General features: G+C 39.9%; 1 protein-coding gene across 2 annotated transcripts in view; it reads right to left on the reverse strand.

The window, feature by feature from the left end:
• PRDM5 (PR/SET domain 5) overlaps positions 1 to 21,562 on the reverse strand; it is an 88,983-nt gene extending 67,421 nt beyond the window's left edge. For both annotated transcript variants that reach the window (XM_075709500.1, XM_075709499.1), the window contains exons 1-3: positions 21,470 to 21,562; positions 16,279 to 16,362; positions 4,862 to 4,984 (exon numbers count right to left, since the gene is read on the reverse strand). In XM_075709500.1, the coding sequence (XP_075565615.1) occupies positions 4,862 to 4,984; positions 16,279 to 16,362; positions 21,470 to 21,562 (300 nt within the window). The remainder of the gene's footprint in view (positions 1 to 4,861; positions 4,985 to 16,278; positions 16,363 to 21,469) is intronic.
• Between the last annotated feature and the right edge of the window lie 1,774 nt (positions 21,563 to 23,336).

A 23,336-nucleotide genomic window follows, 5' to 3' on the forward strand; every position in this document is an offset into this window, starting at 1 on the left:
ATTACTCATGACACAGCTGTTAAAAATACTTCCTGTGCCTTCCCAAAGATGACCCGAACACCAGAGCTGCCCACCCTGGGAGCAGAGGCAGAACTCAGGGCCCCGACCGCTCCCCACAACACCACCAAGAGCTCCCACCAGAGCCAGGGTTTTACAAAATACATAGCATTATAGGAAAAAGAAAAACAAACAAACAAACAAACAACATCCACACAAACAAAACAAACCCCCCCCAAAACACCCCTGCCCCAAAATAAAAACCCCAAAAAATAAGCCAAACAAAAAAACCCCCACCCACCCAACTTACTTTAAAAAAAAATTCCATGCCCTCTAAGTTGCTTTTTCACCACAGGAAGCATTTTGCACAGAGTCTGAACATGATCATTGGGTACAATTAAGCTATGATGAACTAATCATATTTTGCAGTCAACCCAGGATGTGGTTTACTTTATTTGTATACAGGGCCACAGGCATTCACTTCATCTTCTTTTAAACTGAATACTGAGCACTAGGCAGCAAACAGTAAACTGATTATCAATCGCTTTATTTCAGGTATGAGATTATAACGTTTATCACTACTAGAGGGATGCCACCAGGATTAGAAATGTTCTCAGAGTAGACCAAAATGCTCCTGTTGGAGTATTTGGAGACTGGAAAGAAAAACTAGTGCAAAAGATAATTAGCGGAAATTAGCATTAGTGAGTATAAACAAGGAAATAATTATTTTCTGTTCACATTTTTGTTAGTTCATACAAAGTGTCCTAGAAAATTGTAGAAGGGCAACTGTGAAGCAGACAAACAATGTTAAGTTCTGAAGTGTTCGTAGAACAGACTGAGGACAAGCAAGAGAAGCCCCTGTTCTATCACTGTGGCTTACTTTATTTTCACATTTTATAGGCTAGTATCATTAATCTTGGTCAAATATTCTCAATGAATCAATTTTGGCTTGTGAGAATCATTGCTAAAGATTCACTTTAAAGAGTAAGCAGTAGAACTGAAAGAAAAAAATCGAATACTTGCTTAAGAATCCAGCCAACCCCATAAAAATCTTCATAAAATACAAATGTCCGGAAAAATTTACATTTCACAAGGGTAATTATAATGTGCTGGTTAGAATACAAAGCCTCTAACTATCTCTAAATACTCTGTTTTCTTCTCTTAGTTTAGCTAATTAGCCCTTTCTATAACTATGCAGACATATTCTACTTTATTGTATAATACGTAATCGTTCAGCTGATTTAAGATTAGGATTTTTTTCTGTTTGATGTCATAAACTGTATTACAATTTCTTCTATTTTTTTAATTATTTTAAGTACTTGTTCTGCAATGCAACATTTTTTTTTTTCCTCCACAGCCACGTTAACTTAAGTAATGATAATGAAGCTAAAACAACTTTACTGATGTAATTCATAACTTCTTCCTCTTTGTAAAAGATCATTTTATCATCTTGGTGGCAATCAGGCAACTCTCAATTCAAATTAAAGGGTCTCATTAATGGAAACATTCCACCAGTGTTTTGCCCACTGATTTCATAAAACAAAGTGCTACTGCACTGCACCAAGTGGCCTTAAATCTGCTTATAATTAAAGGCAAAGATTGTGGAATTAAAATACTGAAGGATTTGTGGGCTGTGGTTTTGTTTTGGTTTGGTTTTTTTTCCCCTAAAGGAACAGCAGAGCTTTGGGATTTGCATTGCCATCTACTAAAGTGAGATCAAACCCCGCAAAGAGATACGTGTCTATTCAGCTTTTTTCAACACAAGTAGTACCTATTCACGTTATATGCAATTAATTACTTACACGTATCTCACAGCTTCAAGGTCACTCACATAGAACGCACAAACTACTTTGGCAGCTGATTATTGATGGTACTAAAAAAACCTATGAGAGAATTTAGTAAATTGTTTTCATAAATTTGCCTGCCCTATACTTTTCATCATTTTGTATGTGCTGATCACGTTTATTCTATTTTTGCCTATAATTTTTCCAAACGTTTTTCTGTGGAAGCTTTTATAGGACTAACATTCTTGCCACTCTTTTTTCTATTCAAACCATCCTTTAACTCCAGTATAATCATTTAAAAAGGCATGCAAAAAGTGCTAAGCACACTCTAAGCAAGGTATAACATTATGCAATACAGCATAACTGTTTCTTTCCATTTCTTTATTTAAACAATCGTTTTCGTTATCAAAAACCCCACTGGTACAGTGGATAGTCCATTAAAACTTCTATTGAGAAGTTCAGGTCATTTTACTGAGTGTTTTATTTAAAATATAATAATGAACATTAATAGTTCACACTGCTCCCTCTTGTGAACCTTACTTTGCATTTGCTAACACGGAGTGTAATTTGCTATCACACTGCCTATGCACTGATGACATGCTAATCACTAACTAATGCCTAGGACTCCTCAGGTATGAGGACCTGTCCTATTTGGAACTATAAGCAGGACAACGAATCTTCTGATAGATCTTGGTATAACTGAGACACAAAGACAGAAGGAAAACATACAGAAATAATTGCACAGGCGGTGGTCGTACTAAATTAACCGCTGACTTGTCATAGACATCAGGAAAAGCATAATAAAGCAGTCAGTCAGTGCTGACAAGAGTTTTTGCTGAATGGATGAATGGTGAACGCTCTTTCTTAGCCATTAGTCAAAATTCAATTGGAGCCTGGATGTTAGGAGCTAAAGAGCCCTGAACCAGAGATGACAACCTAGAGTACAGACCCAGAGGAAAAGCAGGTGATGAAGCTGTCCACAGTGACCTGAAACAGGAACAGCAACAAGGTCCAAGGAAACAATATCAGCAGCAAAATTGCAGCCATGTTCAGCCAGCAGTTAAGTGATGGAATATCACAGACTGACATTCAGTAAAAGTAGAGCTTTGGAAAGTAGGAGGCGCAAATCAAGTGAAGGCTGGCAGATAACCAGTTAGGTTTCCCAACACATTACACTGCTAATAGTAGCATTCAGATACTGTGATAACAGAAGAAAAGCCAGGCAGAAGAGGCGTGATAGGAGATACAACAGCAGAATGGAAATCACAGAAAATCTCACAACTGGGACAGGAAGAGGGAAGCTGATACCAGGTCTGCTGCTGCCAGTCCCCCTGCAATCTCACTGCCCAGTGCTTGCTTAAGAACCAAATAAGCAAACAGTCCCTCTGGCGAGTAGGAGATTTAAGGAGTTGGACAGGTCATCAACACAGAAATTGAAATTACTAGTGTTGAGTGCCCCTGAGTACAAATAGAGGAGAAGGGGCAGGGGAGAGAACAGCAGTAATGCATCTTTCACAGAACTACATGCTAGGGCTTTCCTAGTATTCTTTTTCTACTTAGTCATTTTAAAATTTTTTTTTTTTCCTTTTTTATTTCATCAGAAACAAACTTTGTTTTCCTGGCAAAGAAAATAATTTCTTTTTTCATTTGGCCTCAAAGGGATCTGGAGGCAAATCCTAGGAAAAAAAAGTAATCTCATGATGGAAAAGCAGAATAGTAATTTGTAGAAACGCTGATAAATAATTCTCCTTTTCCTAATTTTTTGCAAATTTGGATCACATCAGCAAATAGCTTGGGTTAGCTTGAAACATCATTTTGGAAAGTATGCATTTTGAGAAAAAAAAATTTAGCACAGCTATGTAATTCTTACTTATGTGGGATTGGAAATTATTTTACTGTAAAACTGAGCTGTTGAAAAAGAAATATGCAGACAGTTGATTTCTTTTATAATCTCCAACAGGACAATAGCTGTAACTAGAAAAGTATCACTGTCTTTGTTACATTCTGCAAAGTCACAGAATGCTTCCAAAAATGAGAGATTAAACAGACTAAGACACTTCAGCTTGAGAAAACAGCTCTCAAATAAGAGGGAAAGGATATAATAGGGTTCTATAAAATCAAGGATGGCATAGAAAAATGAATACAAAGTAACTATTCACTGTTACACAAGAACTAGGGAATCAAGTGAAATTAAGAAGTTTCTAGAAGAAAAACAGAAGCATGTTTCAACATAATGTGTAATTAAAACAGTAAAACTCATTACCACAGAATGCTGCAAATAACAAATACAAAAATGTAAAAATAAGCTGGAAAAATTCAGATCCATGGCCAAGAGTAGAAAAAGAAAATTATCTTTTTTTATTAATTTATCCTCAAGCACTGCCTGATCATCCTATCAGGTAATTAGATCCTTCAATTCTCTTGCTTTCTGCTAGAATATTTTAAGTACCATGCTTGCTTTCAAACCTGTCGCACTTTTATATTAAATTTTAAACTATAAAGCAAATGCATGATTCTGCTTTCCGCACACCTAAGCCCATACCCAAGTTCAGCATGAAAGACAACAAGGTTTCTAAATCATTAGTCCTGATTCAACCAGGTATATAGTTAGCTAGTTATCTTTTTAATTTCCACAATGGCAAGAAAACAACTACATTCAGGCAAAAGCTTAACTTGACTGAATAAGGCTGTAGTGAGAAAAATTAAACTGTTGCTACAGTAGCGAGTTAACTACTCTGGAAACTTTTTTTTTTTTAAAATGTAAACTGTTCACTTTAAGCCAGGAGAAATAGTTCGTGTAAGTGATTCAGTGCAATTGCATCACAGTCGATTAATATAAACCTCTCACAGAATATTAGATTCTAACTAAGGACCTCTTTGGTCTTTCATCCTATCAATCTTTTTTATGGTACAATATTTAAGCACTAGAGTTCACTTCTAAAGAGAAAGTAAGGAAAAGAAAAGCAGTTCTCTACTTTTCTCAGATCTTGCAATTTTACTGCAAGAGATAAAGACCAAAGAGGAGATCAAATTAGTAAATCAGTAACAGGAAGCAAATGGTAGGAATCCACCAAATCTACCTGGATGGCTGCCAGGTTCTTCTGTTCCTGTGATGGAGCCTCATGGACAAATCGCAGCCAGTTAGAATGGCGTGGATTGCTTGCATCCAGGATATAAAGGACCTCACCTTTACTCCCACGGACCTGAAACATTAAAAAAAAAAAAATCAAGCAAAATTAAAATTGTTTACCAAACACACACAAGCATGTAAAACACTAAGGCATGCTTGTGCTCAGCAAGTAAATCTTGCATTCAACGGGTACTCACAGCTGTGGTTCACACTCAACTTTTTCTATAAGCATATTTATTCACCTCAGAATAGGGAGGCAACTTAAATCCAGCAACTGGTGTCAGCTTCCTTTATTGAGCTCCCCTCTCTTTTCTTAGCCTTTCTTTTAGTAAACAGGTATTATGACTGACTCCTGGGTCTCCCTAATCTGACAGTATGGTCACTGGTGCTCATATTCTTTCCTCTCGCTTTGTTCTTTCAAGTCCTCTTTCTCTTCATGATCTTGCCAGAAACTGATACCCAGCCCTATTATCCCTTTTCCACTTTTCCTGAGTTCTCCTCCTTCACGTGTTCTGATGCCAGCATTTTACTCCTACAGTCTACCTAATTCTTCTTATAGCTTCCTGTCTTTTGTCATTCAGTCTGTCTCTCATCATTTGCTCCAAATTAAGGTTGTAAGCTCTCCTGTCTCCAATTTCTTTTCCTTTCCTCACAACTCACTATTATTGTCCTACCTTCCTTCTCCAACACACTGTCCAAGAGTGGACCATTTTCTTCTGTAACCTATACATGTCCTCTAAGTCGCTCTTCAACTCACACTATAGCATTTCTCTTCTGCTGACACTACAGACAAGGCCAACAGTAACTTTTTTCTGGACAAAAGGGACATTCTCTAATCTTGTGCTATTCCAACCACCATTTAGTTCCAACACCACTGAGTTCAGGCTCTTGTTCCTGACTTTCTGTATCCCTGCAATCACCCATGTCCGTTCAGTGATCCTTCCCTTGATAGTTCTTCACCCTTCACTTTCTTGTTTCATGCTTGATATTCTTCTAGACTCACTTGTCCTTTGCTCATTACGTTCAAGCAGATCTCATTCACCCTCTACGGCCAATTCCTAAATCCAAATCCATCTATTTCCGCCTACTTTCATATTTCCAGAAGCATCTCAACCTTAACAGGCAACCATTACAAACAGAATTGTCCACATCTGAATTCAACTTTTCCACTATCTTTGCCGCTTCCCTCTTCTGTAATCTAACCAGTTGCTCAACCAACTTCCAACCTGAATTATCCGTTCTGCCTCCATTCACATCCCACTACTCCATCACTAAATCCTCTTTTCGCTTCTTGATCACCAAATGTAACTTTTCTTCTTCATACAAATTCCAAATCCAGTAGATATGCTTTCATTTCTGTCAACTCTTACTGCCCCACACCAATCCTAAATATCCCAGAAACTTATAAAACACTTATTGAAAACCATATTCCTTATTTCCCTTTCAAGTCTTCTATGGGTTTGGTTTTTGGGTTTGGGTTTTTTTTTTTTTTTCCTTTAGCAAGGGCAAAATCCACCTTGCCCTTGGATGGAGATCTATCTTGAGATCCAGCATCAATATAACTGCATTTATTCATTCCATATATCCTATTTTACAGTTCACTTGAACATCTTTTATATATGCCTCTCTAAAGGAAATTTAAATATGTAGCCTCAATGAACAGCAGTCTTAAACTATGCTTGGCTGAAATCTTACCAGAATAGGAGATTATTTCAGTTAACAAATTAGCAGAGTATGTATGTGAATGCTGTAAATTATTCAATAGATGAAACAAATATGTTCAGGTTTTGTCCACTAAGTGAAGGGGCCACTTTAAAAAAAAATTGCGCACACAAGATACATCATCTCCGTATTAGGAGCTTTTGTCTGTCATTACAGATCCATAGAATTTCTATGACTGTAACAAAATTCCAGCTTACATTGAAAAAATGAAAATAATAGAAATAGAAACTTAATATTAACCAAGTCATTCTTCCCCCTCGAAACACAAAGACATACTGCCGAAAAAATACAGCTGCCACTGCCATATAAAAAATGGTTTGTTTTGTTTTAAATAATAGATCACTTGAATCTCCACTGATACAGAAGACAGAGCACCATGCAAAAAGGTCATACAGCCACACTATTATTCCATGTGATTTATTTATATAATTAACGTATTTTCTCTTTCATCTGTCAACAAGAAGTATCCCGAGCAGGTATTTCCTAAGAGCTAGGGATTTCAGCTATGTAAGACCAAAATTAGATTGTCTTCATGGCTTTGTATTTAAATTGCTCACATTCTTGCTATATTTATTTCTAATAGATGCAATATCATATTTCTTCAGTATGACTGCTTAAATTGCCTAAACATTTAGGATATCATTAGAAAGAAAAGACTGTATTCCATTACAATAATAGCTGGTGACAGCATGTTGTTCTCAGATTAAAACAAAAAACCTACTGTAGTTCTGCAAACAAATAAAAGTCTTCAAGATTTATTACTGTTCTAGTCTTCAAGATTTATTACTGTTCTTCCAAAGGAAGACATCGTATCTTAAGAAGGACACATCATGAAAAAGTGCCGGTATTTCAAACTTTAAAAGTTATTTTACTTTCAAACACACAGATTAACCACAGTGAAAAGTGTAAAACCTACACATTTAAATGCACCTGGAAACAATATTACTTAACACTAAGCACCACAATGGGTTTCCCAGAGAGGTTGTGTAGTCTCCATCCTCAAAGATATAGATACTCAAGAGCTGTCCTGGGCAGCTGGCATTAGGTGGCCCTACCTGAGCAGGGGGCTTGGACCAGATGATCTCCAGAGGCCCCTTCCAACCTCAGCCATTCTGTCATTCTGTGACTCTCACTTTGGGAAGGCATGCCTGCTCATTATTGGAACCATTGTTTTCATTGGGAACATGGGCAGAACGAGTGCAACCAAACCATAAAAGCAAGCTCCAAATTTACACAAAAATACATGCTAACGGTGTATTCACCTCCTGAAAAGCCACCTGCCAAGCAGAAGCATTGCATTGATTATACTGTAATAATCATCCAGTTCTAATAAGGTAATCCACAGAGCAGAACCTCACTTTCAGTGAAAATGGTTAACATTGCAGATTAGCATCTTTGAGTAATTCAAGTCAAGCTAATGGCTTTGTGATTTGGCTACCAAAGTAGGCGTTATAGAAGCCCACCATGGGCGGCTTCCATCAGATCTTGACTCGAGTTGGAAAGAGAAGCAATCAAAATCCTATTACAAAAACCATACGTTACACTATCTACCTTTTCATCCGTTCTTCCTCTTCATTTGCTTGATCCTTAAATTACATAAGAATAATTTATATTCACTTCAATGATACACGATCATCTCAGTTGTGCTTTCTCAGTCTCTGCCAATCCATAAAGAGATATCAAACACAAAGCAAAGACTTAGCACATAAGGAAACTATCGATAAAAGAATACGATAAATCCCTTAAAGAGGTGCTGTATTTTCTATTGCTCTTTTCACCTCGTAAAGAAATAATGCTGCATCAACTACACAGATGTGAGGAAGAAAAGTCAAGAAAAACAGTCAAAACACTGTACTTAACACAGACTAGACTGGTGACATTTACCACTCCTTTTCTCGTTGGTTGCATGGATAGGTGAGTTTCCTGAATGAATAACTGATCTTTGAGCACCACAGCAGTGAATCCCAAACTTAATCGATATTTAAAACAAACAGAAAGACCAGCTCTTGCCTTGCAAACATATTTTGCAAACTCAAAGCCAGTACAAGCTAGGTGGTAGTTAAATGAAATAAACAGCTAGACTCTAAATTTTCAGTTTAAAATAAGTGCAGCTAAATATCATCCATACTGAATCATTAATGAATTGAAATGAAGTTTGGAATATGTCCCAAAGCATGCTCCCTCCAATAACAGTCCGCTGAAGTCCTCAGTCATCCTTCCGCTTTGTGGCATGATCACCAAACAAGAAAATCGGTTTCATTTGAAGATATATCAACAAATACAAGCTAAAATGCTTACACCTGGGTCTGCCTGTAAATCTGTTCTGATATCCAAGGAGACAGGATCAGAGTTAGCTGTCACTAAGACAGATGTTGCACCATAGGCCCACACAATTGTGCTAGCCACAGCAACAAGGAATTTTCCCTCCTGCACTCCTCCATCAGTGACACCGGAATGCATGAACAATGTACTGTCTAGCTTCAGTATCTCCCCTCAACCCTGGCAGCTGCACCAGCTATAACAGCAAGGGAAGAAAATGGGATGATGGTGTCAAGCTGCTTATGTGCTCCTCAAGAAACTTAAAGATACTGCAATTTACCTCTCTACACCACAGAACTAGGATTCAGCATGTACATTTCTGGAGCATGACAAAAAAACCCTCCCCATATTGAATAAGGTTTCTTGGCTTTCTTATCCCCGAGAGCCTTCTTTTACAAATATTCCCACACACATGCTTACCACTTACTCCACATGAGACCTGGAGAACTAAACAGGATTCATTCTGCAACAAAGCTTCCAGTCCACTCCCAGGGGACTCCTTTCCAATCACCCAACCACTCCAAGAATCTTCAGGACAACCTACCCACCACAACTATTGCTGGCAGGAAATGGTTGAAAAACCAAGGATGGCTTTCAGGGAGAGGAAATGAAAAGTACTTTTGTGTATCACAAACTAAAGTAGAAAATTCTTTCAGGAAGATTTTCTTAATATATCTGCAAGCAAATTACTGCATTTCCCCCACACATCTGAACTGTTATAATCTTCTATAGTTATAATGTACTTAAAATAGAGGCAAAAGATTTTTACAGGACTGAGGTTCCCTGATAATTTTATGAAGTAGTATCAATTTCACAATGCTAGCAAACATATTTGTATTTAAAAACTGTGACATTCAGTCACCTGTCTACATGAATAATTCCATGTTTGAATATTATTTTCCCAGTTTCTGTACAGTTGGTATTACCCGAACTAAGCAAAATCATCCAGTTAGTTTGTGTGTTCCTTAAAATCCTCAAGCTACAGTGGTTAATCCAGAATGGATTTAAAAAATATTTTAACAGGACCTGAACTCCAGTACAAAAGTATTTGTAATTGATTTTTCTAAGGCCACCAAACTAAAAATGCTCTTAAGTCATGAGACCACTGCTAAATGATAAATGATTCAGTCATCTTCTAGATCACCAGAGACCTAGAAGGATTGTATGATATATGTATGGTTAACACGGAGAATCAGTGAAAGAGCTAGAAATAGACCTCAAAAGCCTAGCCACCAGTAGATGATGTCACACTATAATGTTTTGTTTTGTTTGAAAACAGGAAACAGGACCTTATCCCTATTTTCTCTAAATAAAGGAGTAAATCCACAAAATTTGAGGCTGCCTGCTGTAGTTCAAATAGACCATCTTGGTTTAGGACCCATTTATTGCTGAGGCCCTTTTGACCACTGAGACCAAGATGTTCCTGTCGTTTCTGTAACCAATGGAGATAACTTGGAGTTTCTATTACCAGTGAGTGATGTGACTGGACATGCAGTCACCTGTGATTTCCCAGGCTAAATAATTAAGTAGCAGTTTGTTTCATATTTAAGTATAGGCAGACTTTGGCATGACCCTGGAACAAGGCTCATTCAAATTCATGCCTGATAACCCATGGCAAGGTATCTTTCCATTTTACTGCAACACCCTCAGTATTTGGTCACTCACTACAATCAAACACCTAAAATGCATACACATTTCCAAAGCATGCACCAGATACAAGAGGTACCTGAAATCAAGATGTCTAAGAATTATCTTAGTGAGAACCAGCACAAAAGGTGTCACTGAACTAATTTAGTCAAATGGCTTCACAGTAAGATGAAATGCCTGACATTCACTGTTACGACACAGGGGGTTTTACCTCAAGATCAACCAGGACATCACTGAATTATGTCACACTAACAAACACCATGTCACTAAATGTGCCCCTAGTCATTGTATAAGCTACCATATGAAACCCTTCACAGGCCTAAATGTCTATGCTGCTTGTAATGCCCATCAACAACATGCACTACCCCACCTGCTAGCCTTTTATGCTGCAATGAAATTATCTCCAGATTTTCAAAATACATCCAAAGTTGTCATGTATGCTACTTCAAAATGCTCATGAGTGGAATTGCAAATGCTCGACCACACACACCTGGCAAGAAAAAAAGAAAAAAAAAAAACTTCACTGAAAATAAGCAGATGGTTATCTTTGCTGAAGGCAGTAAACACACTGCCTGCTTTCTGGAAACCATTTTCTAAACATTTATAAATCTAAAAATCTATGTTCATTCAAACAATCATGTAAAGAAAAGTACTGTTTTCTGCAATGCATTTTTTTTTGATTAGCTGAAAACATGATTTTTATTGTTAATGGTATAAAACATCTAGATACAATACTTCTGCATCCTCAGTTTCAGACCTCCCTCACAGAGCTCACTGTAGAGTAGAAACTCACATTTTAACATTGCTGTAGAAAGTATTGAAATAACATTTGCAAAGGAAACCTGAGGCAGCAAGTGTTGATTTGCTTACTCACTAGGAAGTATGGGGACATAGACAGCACGTTACATTTTTCTTCAGCCAAAATATTGAACAACAGCTTTTCATGTTAATGAAGCTTCTGCTGCTGCATGACATTATCTGACCTTGTCAGAGACAGAATGGTTCAGAAAGCTCATTCCTAGACTTCTGCTAACAATTTTGTGGAGCTTTCAGAAGAAGGGTTGAACTTCATGTTCACTGAAAGGATACCCAAATCTCCTTAAGCAAATCGTGTGTGATCTTCTATAACAAGTTCAGATTAGAATACTAGCACCTCAACCTAACAACATGTCTTTTCTAACATTTTAAATAAATCACGTAACTAACGATGTGAGGCTAGCATTCTCAGTCACTTCCAGGAGCAGATTCTTACCACCACCAGAACCAGAAGATCATTAAGATGCCCGTTCCAAAAGTTAGTAAAATCAAAACAAAGTCATACACTTAACATGAATAAAGATGACCAAATCAAGCTTTAAGAGAGTTGATTAATGAAATTTAGTTAAATAAACAAACTGGTAAGAATATTAATAACTACTCTGGACACCTATCTATCCCAGTGGGGATTAATTTAACAAAATTGAAAATCTAGGATGCAAACTTGCAGCTCAGATAAGGCATCAGTGTCTGACTGTTACATGTGGCAGAAGTTATTTTAAATGCAACTCGTGTAAAAATGCATCTAGATGTATTTGTCTAAGAAATGAGAAAAACAAACACATTTCTGAAAACAAAGATTCACACAAAAACGTTAGAAGCAAATAATTTTAAATGTAAATACTATCTGAGGAGTAATGACTGGGAAGGCAGTCTTCATACAGGAAAAAAATAGACTACACTGCTAAGAACTAGATTTCTAGTATTACATTCATCTTGAGAGCAAACACAGAATTCTTCAAATTAAGATTTATTTCATCACGAAACTCAGGACATAATCTGACTTAATGCCTTGTATGTAAAAGCCTTCCTATGCCAGAACCACATTTGACAGGCAAGATATCAAAGGAAAAAAAAAAAGCCACCCAAGCCCAAAACACACACCACCATTAGCTTAAAGTGCTTGACTTCTCCTACCTCAATCCTAAACATTAAAGCTCCATTCTGAAGCTGGCTGTAGCCAACAGCAGATTTTCTATTGCTTTCACTAGTTTTCAGGCAGGCTTATTTAACTGAAAATAATTGTCACTGCAGAAGTGATGAGAGTTAAGTAGTAGAAATATAAGTTCATTTCATTTTCTCATATAAATAAACATGAGCATTAGCTTCCACTGAAAGACTGATTTCCAGCGTGTTTCTGTTCTTCTCTGTTTTAATATAACAATGAAGAAAACATAATCTTGGCAGATAAACAGAAACCAAACCTGAAATATGTAACATTCAGCATTACACAGCGTATTATGCGCCATCCAATCCTGACCAACATTTCTTCATGGTATGTCAGAGTATCTGAAGGAGGACTAAGTCTTTCCAGTTAGTTAAAACTACTGTTTTAACATTTGCCAAAGTCATCACCAAAAGTATATGCTTGCCACAATCCAATCGTCGTGAAATGAATGCCACTTTCTTGGTTAGGGACAATAAAGAAAATAAACTAAACTGATATCTTCCCTTTGCAAAGGGCCATCCAAGTCTCCAGAGGCAAAAACTTCTGTGAACTTAAATACCTGAAGATTATTCTGTTCTTGCCTTAAAGCACTTGCTCTTCCAGCAAATACACGTAATTTAAAATTGCTATGCCAAGTATACTAATACAAGACCAACGAAGCGGTATTTAATCAAGGTGTTAGTGGCATGCTAAGAAGGACAAAACTCTGAATTCATCACCAGCAACTAGCTGCACGCTTAACTAGCACAACATGCAATTCAGTCAGAGATAATGACATGGGGTTTGGGGGATAATGGGGAAGTGTTTTTTTGACAGAAAGAAAGAAAAAGCACAAAGCCATTTGGACATTTTCTTGGCTTTTTATTATTACTCCTAACTATATGGTTACAACAGGTTTGGGTTTTTCCCTTTCACATCACTTGTAAATAAAACATTTCAGCATGTAGCTCTTTACAAAGATAAGAGCAAGATCAAGGATGCTTCCCCCACCTGCTCCCAATCCTCTGGAATCTGTTGAGCAAGCAAGTGTAAACCTTTGATTTCTTCAAAACTATGCAAGTTACAGGCAGACTAATAGCATTCTGCTATATTTAGTTTAAACACAAACTCTAGCATCCTTCGAACTTTATTTAACAAAATCACTGGACCCAATACAGTCTTTTGGGTTCCATGTTTTCCCAAAGACTAAAAGGAAACATAATGTGTACAATTCTGTCTCGATGTGACATCTTAAAGATGCCAACTCACAATGCTGGTCTCAGAGAAAAAGGAATAGCTTGATCAAAACAGACCACCATCACAGACCATGACTCTACACAACTAGAAATGCATGTGGTAAACTTCCGCACAGAAAACTATTCCACAAAATTGAAGCTCAGATCCCAGGCATCACATACCAAGAAAAGAAATGTTCCACTCATGGTCATTTTTATTTGACTTATAAAAAGCCTCTATACTACTTAGCCTTCTTTCTAAAGGTCTCCTCTCTGAAAACACTTTTTTTTTTTTGCCTGCCACCAGACTGTGAGGTCAGGCTTTAGTGTGCCTTCATCCAAAGCCTTCAAATTAATTACATTTAATATCTTTGGTACAGCTGACTACGCACAAACTTGGCTAGTTACTGTAACTGCCTCCCACAGTCTCTGGTATAACCATCTACTTGGTCTGTTCAACTTCTTACTTTCTGCATTCCTGGTCTCTATTTTCCACTTAAGACCACTCTCAGCATGATTTAAAGTGTATTATAAAGCTCACGTTCAGATCAGCTTCAGTAAACTTGAACAACTTGGGTTCAAACATTCAGGAAGTCATAAAATTTGGTATGTGGGAATCTTTTCAGGCTCTCAAAACAAAGTTACAGTAAGATACTATGCAACGGTTTTAGAACAGCTCATAAAAAACTCATTTTCTGATTTGCTGTCGATGGGGTCATATTAGTGTCATCAGTAAATACATGTATTTGCCTTTTATTTTCTGTCCTACAGAAACAGATAAATCTCATTTAATCATCAGCAATGAGGCATCTGGAAAATCATATGGCTTTCCAATGAACTTAAAGACCTTCTCGTTGCTATAATCCACCCACCATCCCTTCTGAAAACCTTGTTCTAGCTCAGGTATTTTATTGATTTAAAATAACCTGCAGAAACATCATGAAAATGCAAGTAAGCCAGGGCACATTAACATGTAGTGTATTCTGCAAACATTTGTAATAAAAGCACACTGTACTGTTTTGTTTTCAGCTGAGAACAAAGAAGATGAAACCAGTTGCTCTGAGTACGTAACCAAAGGAGAGAGGGGCACAAACTGTCCACACCTCCTCTCTCGGAAAGGACATTTTGGGCACACCCCTAGATTAAAAAAGAACGAAAAAAAAAAAAAAGAAGAAAAGGGGAAGGGGGAAAACAAAGGCACAGGGATTCACAGACTTGAGTTAAGACTCATCTAGGAATATTTTGCCACTCACTGTATTTATATTGAGTTTGGGTTTAATGAAATGGGCTTTTAGCATTGTCGCACTCATTGTTCCAGTGCGCAGAATCTATTTATAGCTCTGCTAAGACTGTATCAATACTATGCTCTCTTTATAAGCCGCTCAGCGATGTTAATGCTAGAGGTTTGGGGTTTTTTAAACAAATATTTATTTTGTAATAAATGCACAGATAGTGCTTTAAGCCAGATGTCAAACATAAGCTTTCTTCTGTACAGTGCCACACAACATAAAAATAACAGTCATCCTTCCACCTCTAACCACAGAAAGGTGAAAAAGTACGAAATTAGTCCCCTTCTCAGTGCAAAACAGGACTAAATATGCATTCAATAGAAACTGCTTGGCTGGGGGCGGGGGAAGAAAAAAGGAAAGGAATTCTGCTCAGATAACTACAGCAGAAAAGAAAGATTACAAAGATGGAACAGAAGCACTGAAAAGCAGGTGTTTATAACAAGTTGGAAATGTTGTTTTTGCAAGTATTTTTCAGTTAGTGTAATCTCCTCAACTGGTAAACTCAAGTTTTTGCTACAGGCAAACACAGCTATGGCAGGAACTAGGATGGATTAAGGACCTAATTACAAGATCTAGTGTATAAACTAACTGCTGCTGCCTAATACATACAAAAAAGTTTAGAAGAGCCCTGAAACTCATTATGCGTTCATCTGCCCACAGCACCAGGTTTTTATTTTGCTGAAGATCTCACAACTACACATTGCATTACCAAGTTGCTAAAAGTTAAAAACTTCACTGATCATGCAAGTGCAAAACCCTAGCCCAAGTGTCACAGCAGGAAATGTTTTATATTACGGAAGCTATGAGCTGATACCTGTTGATCAGCATAAATCAGTATCTCAGTAATTTACAATCATCTTCTCATATTCAAATTACTTTAATCTTTTTTTTTATTTTCACATTTTTCAATAATTTTTCACAATGTTGTTACATTTTTGTGTTTTGCTTGACTTGGTATTTTTCACACTTCATTGATTAGAAACTACCATTTGCTATTTCTTTATCGTTTTAAATAAATTAATTCCCCCTCCACCCAAAAAGCATATTTTAAAAGCATCAATAAGTACAAAATCTCACTACAGTATCTTTAAGCGGGGGGGGGGGGGGGGGGGGGGGGGATTTGTTAACAGTAAACACTTAATTCTAACAACATATTTTGGTAGGTGTGATGATGTCCCTCTAGATTACTCACTTCCCACATGAGCCTGCAGTCTGTGTTCTCATCCAGTTCCTGCGGCGTTCGCTTCTCCCCTGCAAAGGGGCCAAATTTTTCACCCTAAGGAATAAATAATAAAAGAAAAAGAATCAGTGGGGGGGGGGGGGGGGAGGCAAGTAAATTACAATACTCTAGCACAGGTATCACTTTCAGCTTCAAATGGAAAAGGACAGTTTTCCTTTGTCATCCTACTATAGGCCAAGAAGGTGCACATCCTTGAGGGTTGAACTTCAAGCTCATTCCCATTCTTTTCATAGCTTGGAGAATCTCTTAAAACCACATCTTTCCTCTACATGCTTATTTCCCCTTTGGGAAACACCATTTTTCTTTATTTTAAATAAGGCAGAAATTTACAAGTCGATTTTCTTGCATATCTGATAAAGTTTTCAGGAAGCACCTTGCAACAGACATTCAACTCCAACATAAAGTATTTGGCAAGCACAAAGTTTACATTAGATTTATTCGCAAGATTATTTGCAGCACTACTTTTTGAAGTGCCACAAATCAAAACATTGAATAACTAAGGTTTTGATCAGACAGAGAGATTTGTTTAAAAATGTAGGGAGTATGCACGCCTATGAATTAATTCAAGACTTCATAAACAAAATGAAAATGTTATACCACCTGCTAGTCATAACACATCCTGTGAAAGCATCCACTGATATGTTCTTCTAAAAGTTTTGGATATCGGTGGTTTTTTCCTTCATAGACATCATACTCGCAATGGGGTAAATTATTTAAATGGGGCTTTCTTCTCACACAGGCGTAACTTCCCCCCCGCTTTCTCCTTATTTGCAGTGACAAGCCCTACAAACTGGAATGCAGACTGCTATGTTCCTTTAGGCAGTATTCAGATCAAAAAGTTCTATATACTTTCAAGCGTTAGAGATTATAACCATATAATTAAAAGCAACGTTGGTGTTTCTTTAAAAATAACGGTATTTTGGCTAATAAAAGTATGGATCTTGTCCACATGTCCCTTCCCCCAGGCACATTCCATGATCCCAAAACAGCCCCCTACATGTTCTCTGTCTTGCTTAGTTTTAACAGACTGTCTACAGGTAGACTGCAGAGGAAGAAGTGGAACGGAAAACTTCCAGGATCATTCCTCTTAGAAATAACCAACCAAATAAAAAAAGTCCCAGTATTTAAAATTAAACCTGAAGAGGTAATAAACAAAGGAAAAGAAAATTAGCATTGCAGAACAAGGCAACAGAACTGAGGAGCAATATTTTAAAATGTGCACAACTAAGATTCCCTTAGAAATAACAGCAAAGCAGAAAGTAAAAAGACAAGAACAGCAGAAAACAACTGGAGCCCCGAGCAGTAATCAAGACACAAATACAGGCAGAGATACAAAAAACTGGCACTATGGGGCTTCATCTCCTTCACTTCTCACTGATCTCCATACCACCCTTCATCATTTTGCTAATCAAATGAGGTCAGGGTTCCTCTCCTGACAGCTTTACAAATCCTGGAATTTAATACTCAAACTAAAATTTCCTCCACCTTTTTTTTACCTTCATCAGCAATGAAGGTGAAAATAGGTCAATACAGTTATATGTGTGCAGTCATCAACATTCTCAGCTTATGCTGAGTGCCACCCCAGCAAACATACTAGGGCCATGCAGGTATTACATGGGAGGCAGTTTGCTTAGATTGCATTGTTTGCTTAGATTAAGGAGGAAGAAGAGCCAAGATGGTGGCAGAGGAAATCTGCTCTGGAAATGTATGGTCCTGTCTAGCTCAGTAAAAATAAGGTAGGCCCTTTCTGGAGCAGAAACCTCCTGCCAGGCTGAACTGGCTTTCCCCATTCAGTTAGAAAGCAATGAGCAGTTTTGGTGCAACAAGGAAAGCAGCTCACTACAGTTGCTGAGCTCTAAGAGAGGGCATAATTATATCTGCAGAATCTCTCATTACTCAGAGCAATTATCAAGATGAAAAGAAGCTTATTGGACTATAATCTAGATTAGTTCTATAAAAAGAAAAAGAAAAAACAACTCCATAAATTTAAAATAGAAATTATTTGAAGGCATAATGAGTAAGGAACCTGAGAAAGTTAGTTTCCCATACTCACTTCAGTGACAGAATAACACTTTTGAAGAGGGCATAAAGACATTAATTTCTTCCTTAACTACTTTAGAGGCTTCCACAACCTCAGTAATACTTTCATTCTTGCAATCCAAGGGATCCCTAGACACCTTATAAAGCACCTACAGGGTTAATTTTACCCATCACTGAGGCACACATCACCTCTGGGATGAAGCACAGCAACAGCTTAATACTGCATACCGACTCAAAACAAGAAACACCATACATCATTCCTACCTCAGCTACTCCAAACCAATAAACCTCTACTGCAATATGCTTAAGACCTTCTAGAAGCTCAAAACAATAGCAAAAGCAAAAGGCAACATGTCTACCTCTAAATGTAAAGTAAATGTAATGTGAACAGTAGGTGATTCAGACTCCTAATCACTTTTTATAGCTTCTCAAATGTGGAGAGAAAGCAGAAATTAGAGACAGCACAACCTAATGTCTTGGAACACAAAGGTCCATGGGGATAAGTGTAATTATTCATTTAGCCTTTCAGAGCATTTTCTTCACACACACATATATATATATATAATTATTAGTCCTAGTTGATAAACAGTCCTACGTCAATATATATTGATCAAAAACATACTAAGACTTTAACTTCCTCTCTGATCAACAAAAGTGAGGCATACAACACAGTCTAAAGTCAACCACAGAAATGATTCAAGATATGAAAGGCACAACATTCAAATGTTAAAAAAGCTATTTTCAACAGTTGCTTTCAAGAAAGCAGAAGTAACTAATCTTCTTCCAGTCACAGTAAAACATTGAGAAATGTAGTGACTCTCCAATGATTATACCAAGGGCCTTATGATACCGGTGCTGTAACTAAAGGCCAGCTGTTGAAAAAAAGAAATTGCAAGAGAATCTCAGCTTTTCTTAAGGTAACAAAACAAAAAGGTTCCACCTTTTATGATTACAGACAAAAGCTTGAAAGCACAGCCTTAGGGCGCAAAAGCAGATGGCAGACAACAGCAGTTCAAAATGTATTATTACCAAAACTTTGCTAATGGCAGAATTTTCAGAGGCCTACTTCATGATTACTTAGCACTTGGAGAGTTGGCACTGCAATTTCTGATTATAAGATCATCTGAAATGTGTTTTACTTTCAGTTAAGACAACTGCAGTTGTGTGACAGCAATAGAGAGAAAATGGTACAGTATTTGCTACTCAAGAACATTAAGATCTCACTTCACAATTAAGTGTCATGTTTAACACCTCCTCCCAATCCCAAAGCTCCAAGGTATTAATTTAACAGCTATTAGCTCCTCTGTATCATAGCCATGAAGTGCAGTACTGCTGCCTCATTACTGGACAGGAGAACATGTTGAGAGCACTTCAGATGCTATTTTTCTTTCCATGGAAAAGAGTAACACAGAGTCTGGCTATATCCAACGTATCACCTGTGCTATTTTCACATCCACCCTTCTCCAAACAGCTGTGGTGACACACAGTGCTTAGGTCTCCAACCATTTGGAGAAATACCTGTTTCAATCAACTCAAGAGCTGGTTCCTCAGGCTATCAAAGAGCAAAGTCTGCCTGTCAGACGCGTATTTCTGATCAGGGCTTTGCATACCACAAATGCCTGTGCTACGAGCGCAGAAGATTCTCTGCCAAACAAAGGACAAGCCTGTAACACACATGTCACCAGACACTCCTAATACAAATAGATCTTACTACAACTGCCTCTGCCTTTACCTTCTGCATTCCACATGCGACACAAGCCACACTTGCAACGTTTCAGTTTTGCTAGGATGTCCCGTATGATGCACTCACTGGCAGAGCTGTGCAGGCAGAGCTCTGACAGCATATATTTTGCCTGTCTAAAGAGAGTTCAAAAGCAATGTGGAGTAATTCAGGCAAGAAAATACCCTATTTTTCCTAGCAATGCAGCTCTAACAGTTCAATTGACAACAGTGTAAAGGAATGGGGCTCAGACCCTGAACTCTGAGCTGACATTCAGAATTGATATTGACAGGCAGATGATGACTTCCATGAGCTTCACTCTAGAGCTCGCTCTACTCAGGGTCCAGGGACTAATATATGCTAGTAGTATACAATCTTCCTTCCTGCGTGAACTCCTTAAGTTTTCAAATGAAAGTTCAGAACCTCAGTGGAAAACAATTTAAGCCAAGTGATATAAAATTGTTACCTTTCCACCCCCCATTAACACTCAGGGGCACCTTAAAAATGAGAGACCCCTACCCTGTGGTGCCTACACCTTATTGATGAAACCACTGAAAAATGAGGCAGCCCTCCCAACCCACTCAGAGCCAAAACCAGGACAAAGGTGGAAAGCAAAACATACAAAATAGGTAGAAGTGTATACTAATGCAGGGCTCATAACTTTAGGTATGCCTTTCTCTGCTCAAACAAAGCACCGGGATAGCTATAATTAGGATTTCGGATAATCAAGAGACTTTCAATTCCATTACGAGGTGTCAAGGGACATGACCCGGTTGGGGTGTGAGAGACCTGCACTTCAGCTGAATCACATCTTTCACAGGCCCGGCTTCACCATCCCGAAACGACGAATTAAATCATCCACCTCAGCGAGCTCTGCGAGTTGGGAGGCGACCGGAGCCTGCGACCGGCGGGCCGGCACCTCCACCTCGCAGCCGCACCGCGCTCTGAAGCCAGGCGATAATGAGGGAGGCAGCCCTGTCCGGAGGAGCTCTGCCCCCACAGCAGTGCCAGAAACACAAACAAAGTTAGAAGAAACGGGGAAAACAAAAACCCACAGAGAAAACCCTCCGCAGGGCGGCCCGGCCCGGCAGGCCCCCGCGCCCCTTCCCCACCCCGAGCGGCGGCGGCCCGGGGCCCGAGGCCGCCTTTCATCGGCGGGGGGGCGGGCGGGCGGTGCCGCCCCTGAGGAGAGGGAGCCCGGGCGGACGGAAGCGGAGGCAGCCCGGCAAAGCGGGGCTGAGGTGAAGTTCTGAGGGCGGCAGCCGGGGCCGGCGGCGGCGAGGGGCGGAGGGGCCGCCCCGCTCTCCTGTGAGACGTGGCAGCCGCTCCCCGCCGGGCCGGGCCGGGCCGGGCCGTCACCCCGCTCGCCCGGCCATCACCCACCTTTTTGACTCTGCGGGCCGTGTAGAGCCCCATCCCGTCCTGCACTTTTGACGACTTCAGGGCAAACCTATCCGGCACGTACATGCCCAGCATTTTGCACCGACTCGGGCCGCCGCCTGCTACCGGGGAGGAGGATTACCGGGGGCTCCCATCCCACCGGGAGCGAGGGAGCGAGACCGGGGGAGGGGGCAGGAAGAGGGGCTGGTTGCGGGGCTTTCCCGGCTCCTGAGGAAGAGGGGAGGAGCCAGGCCGCCGGCGAGGCCCCCACCGCGGCCGGGCAGCGGGGCCGCGGCGGGACGGGGCGGAGCGGGGCGGCGGGCGCGAGGCGGGGCCCGGCTGCGCGCGCTCGGGGGCTTCGCGCCGTCGAGGGGCGGGCGGCCGCTGCGTGCGCCGCTGTTAAATCGCGTCGTGGCGATGTCGTGACGGGAAATACGAGGCCTTTGGGCTTCCAACGCTGCCGAGGCCTGGTCCCAACGAGGCGCTCCAGCCTCGGACACGGCGCTGGCGGTCTCCTGCCGTGCCGCCGCGGGCTAACGAAGAGGCACGGGAGCGGGCCCCTCGCCCGTAGGCTAGCAGTCGTTGCCCGAGCACACGGCTCTGCCTCGCGCCCTGGCAGCCTTCCGGCGGCCGGCCTGCCTCAGCGGCTGGCTTCTCGCGCAGGGCTCGCGGCGCCGTAAGCTCAAGGCGGGCGGGCGGGCGGGGAGGGGGCAGCAGGCAGGGCTGGGGCAGCAGGCAGGGCCGGGGCTCGGGTTTGGGCGGGAGAGTCGGCTGTGAAGCGTGGCAGAGGCAGATGGGCTTCACCCTGGCACAGAGTAGGGGGTTTTCATTTAAGAACTGGGTCCTCTCACAGAAATCCGGAGTAGCTTTTTTCATTTTAAGAACTGGGTCCTCTCACAGAATTTAAGAACTGTGACCTCTCACACAAATCCAGAGTAGCTTTTTTCATTTTAAGAACTGTGACCTCTCACACAAATCCAGAGTAGCTTTTTTCATTTAAGAACTGGGTCCTCTCACAGAAATCCGGAGTAGCTTTTTTCGTTTTAAGAACTGGGTCCTCTCCCGGAGTAGGTTTTTTCATTTAAGAACTGGGACTTCTCACAGAAATCCAGAGTAGTTTTTTTCATTTAAGAACCGGGTCCTCTCACAGAAATCCGGAGTAGCTTTTTTCATTTTAAGAACTGTGACCTCTCACAGAAATCCGGAGTAGCTTTTTTCATTTAAGAACTGGGTCCTCTCACACAAATCCAGAGTAGCTTTTTTCATTTTAAGAACTGTGACCTCTCACACAAATCCGGAGTAGCTTTTTTCATTTAAGAACTGGGTCCTCTCACACAAATCCAGAGTAGCTTTTTTCATTTAGGAACTGGGTCCTCTCACAGGAATCCAGAGTGGGTTTTTCCATTTCAAGAACTGGGTCCTCTCACAGAAATCCAGAGTGGGTTTTTCCATTTCCAGTACTGGGTCCTCTCACAGAAATCCAGAGTGGGTTTTTCCATTTCCAGTACTGGGTCCTCTCACAGAAATGCAGAGTGGGTTTTTTCATTTTAAGAACTGCGACCTCTCACATACATGCTGAAATACATATCTATTGGTACTTACAGATAGGACTGCTTAAGAGAACAGGGGTATTCTCACCAGAAACAATACCCAAACCCACTTCAATGCTACATAACGCTTTCCATGAGCACTGTTTTCTCAAACGTCACTCTGATTTATCCTCATTATTTTTGTGTTGCAGGAATGGGTGAATCCAGATTTAGATTCACTTTTGAAACCACATAATCCTTCACTTTTTAGGATTGTTTTCAAGGGAACTCTGATGGAATGCCAGAAATTCAGCAACCCTAAAGGAACCCAAACATTACAC

This window comes from Pelecanus crispus, chromosome 4 (assembly GCF_030463565.1).
Source record: "Pelecanus crispus isolate bPelCri1 chromosome 4, bPelCri1.pri, whole genome shotgun sequence".
Classification (NCBI taxonomy): Eukaryota; Metazoa; Chordata; class Aves; order Pelecaniformes; family Pelecanidae; genus Pelecanus; species Pelecanus crispus.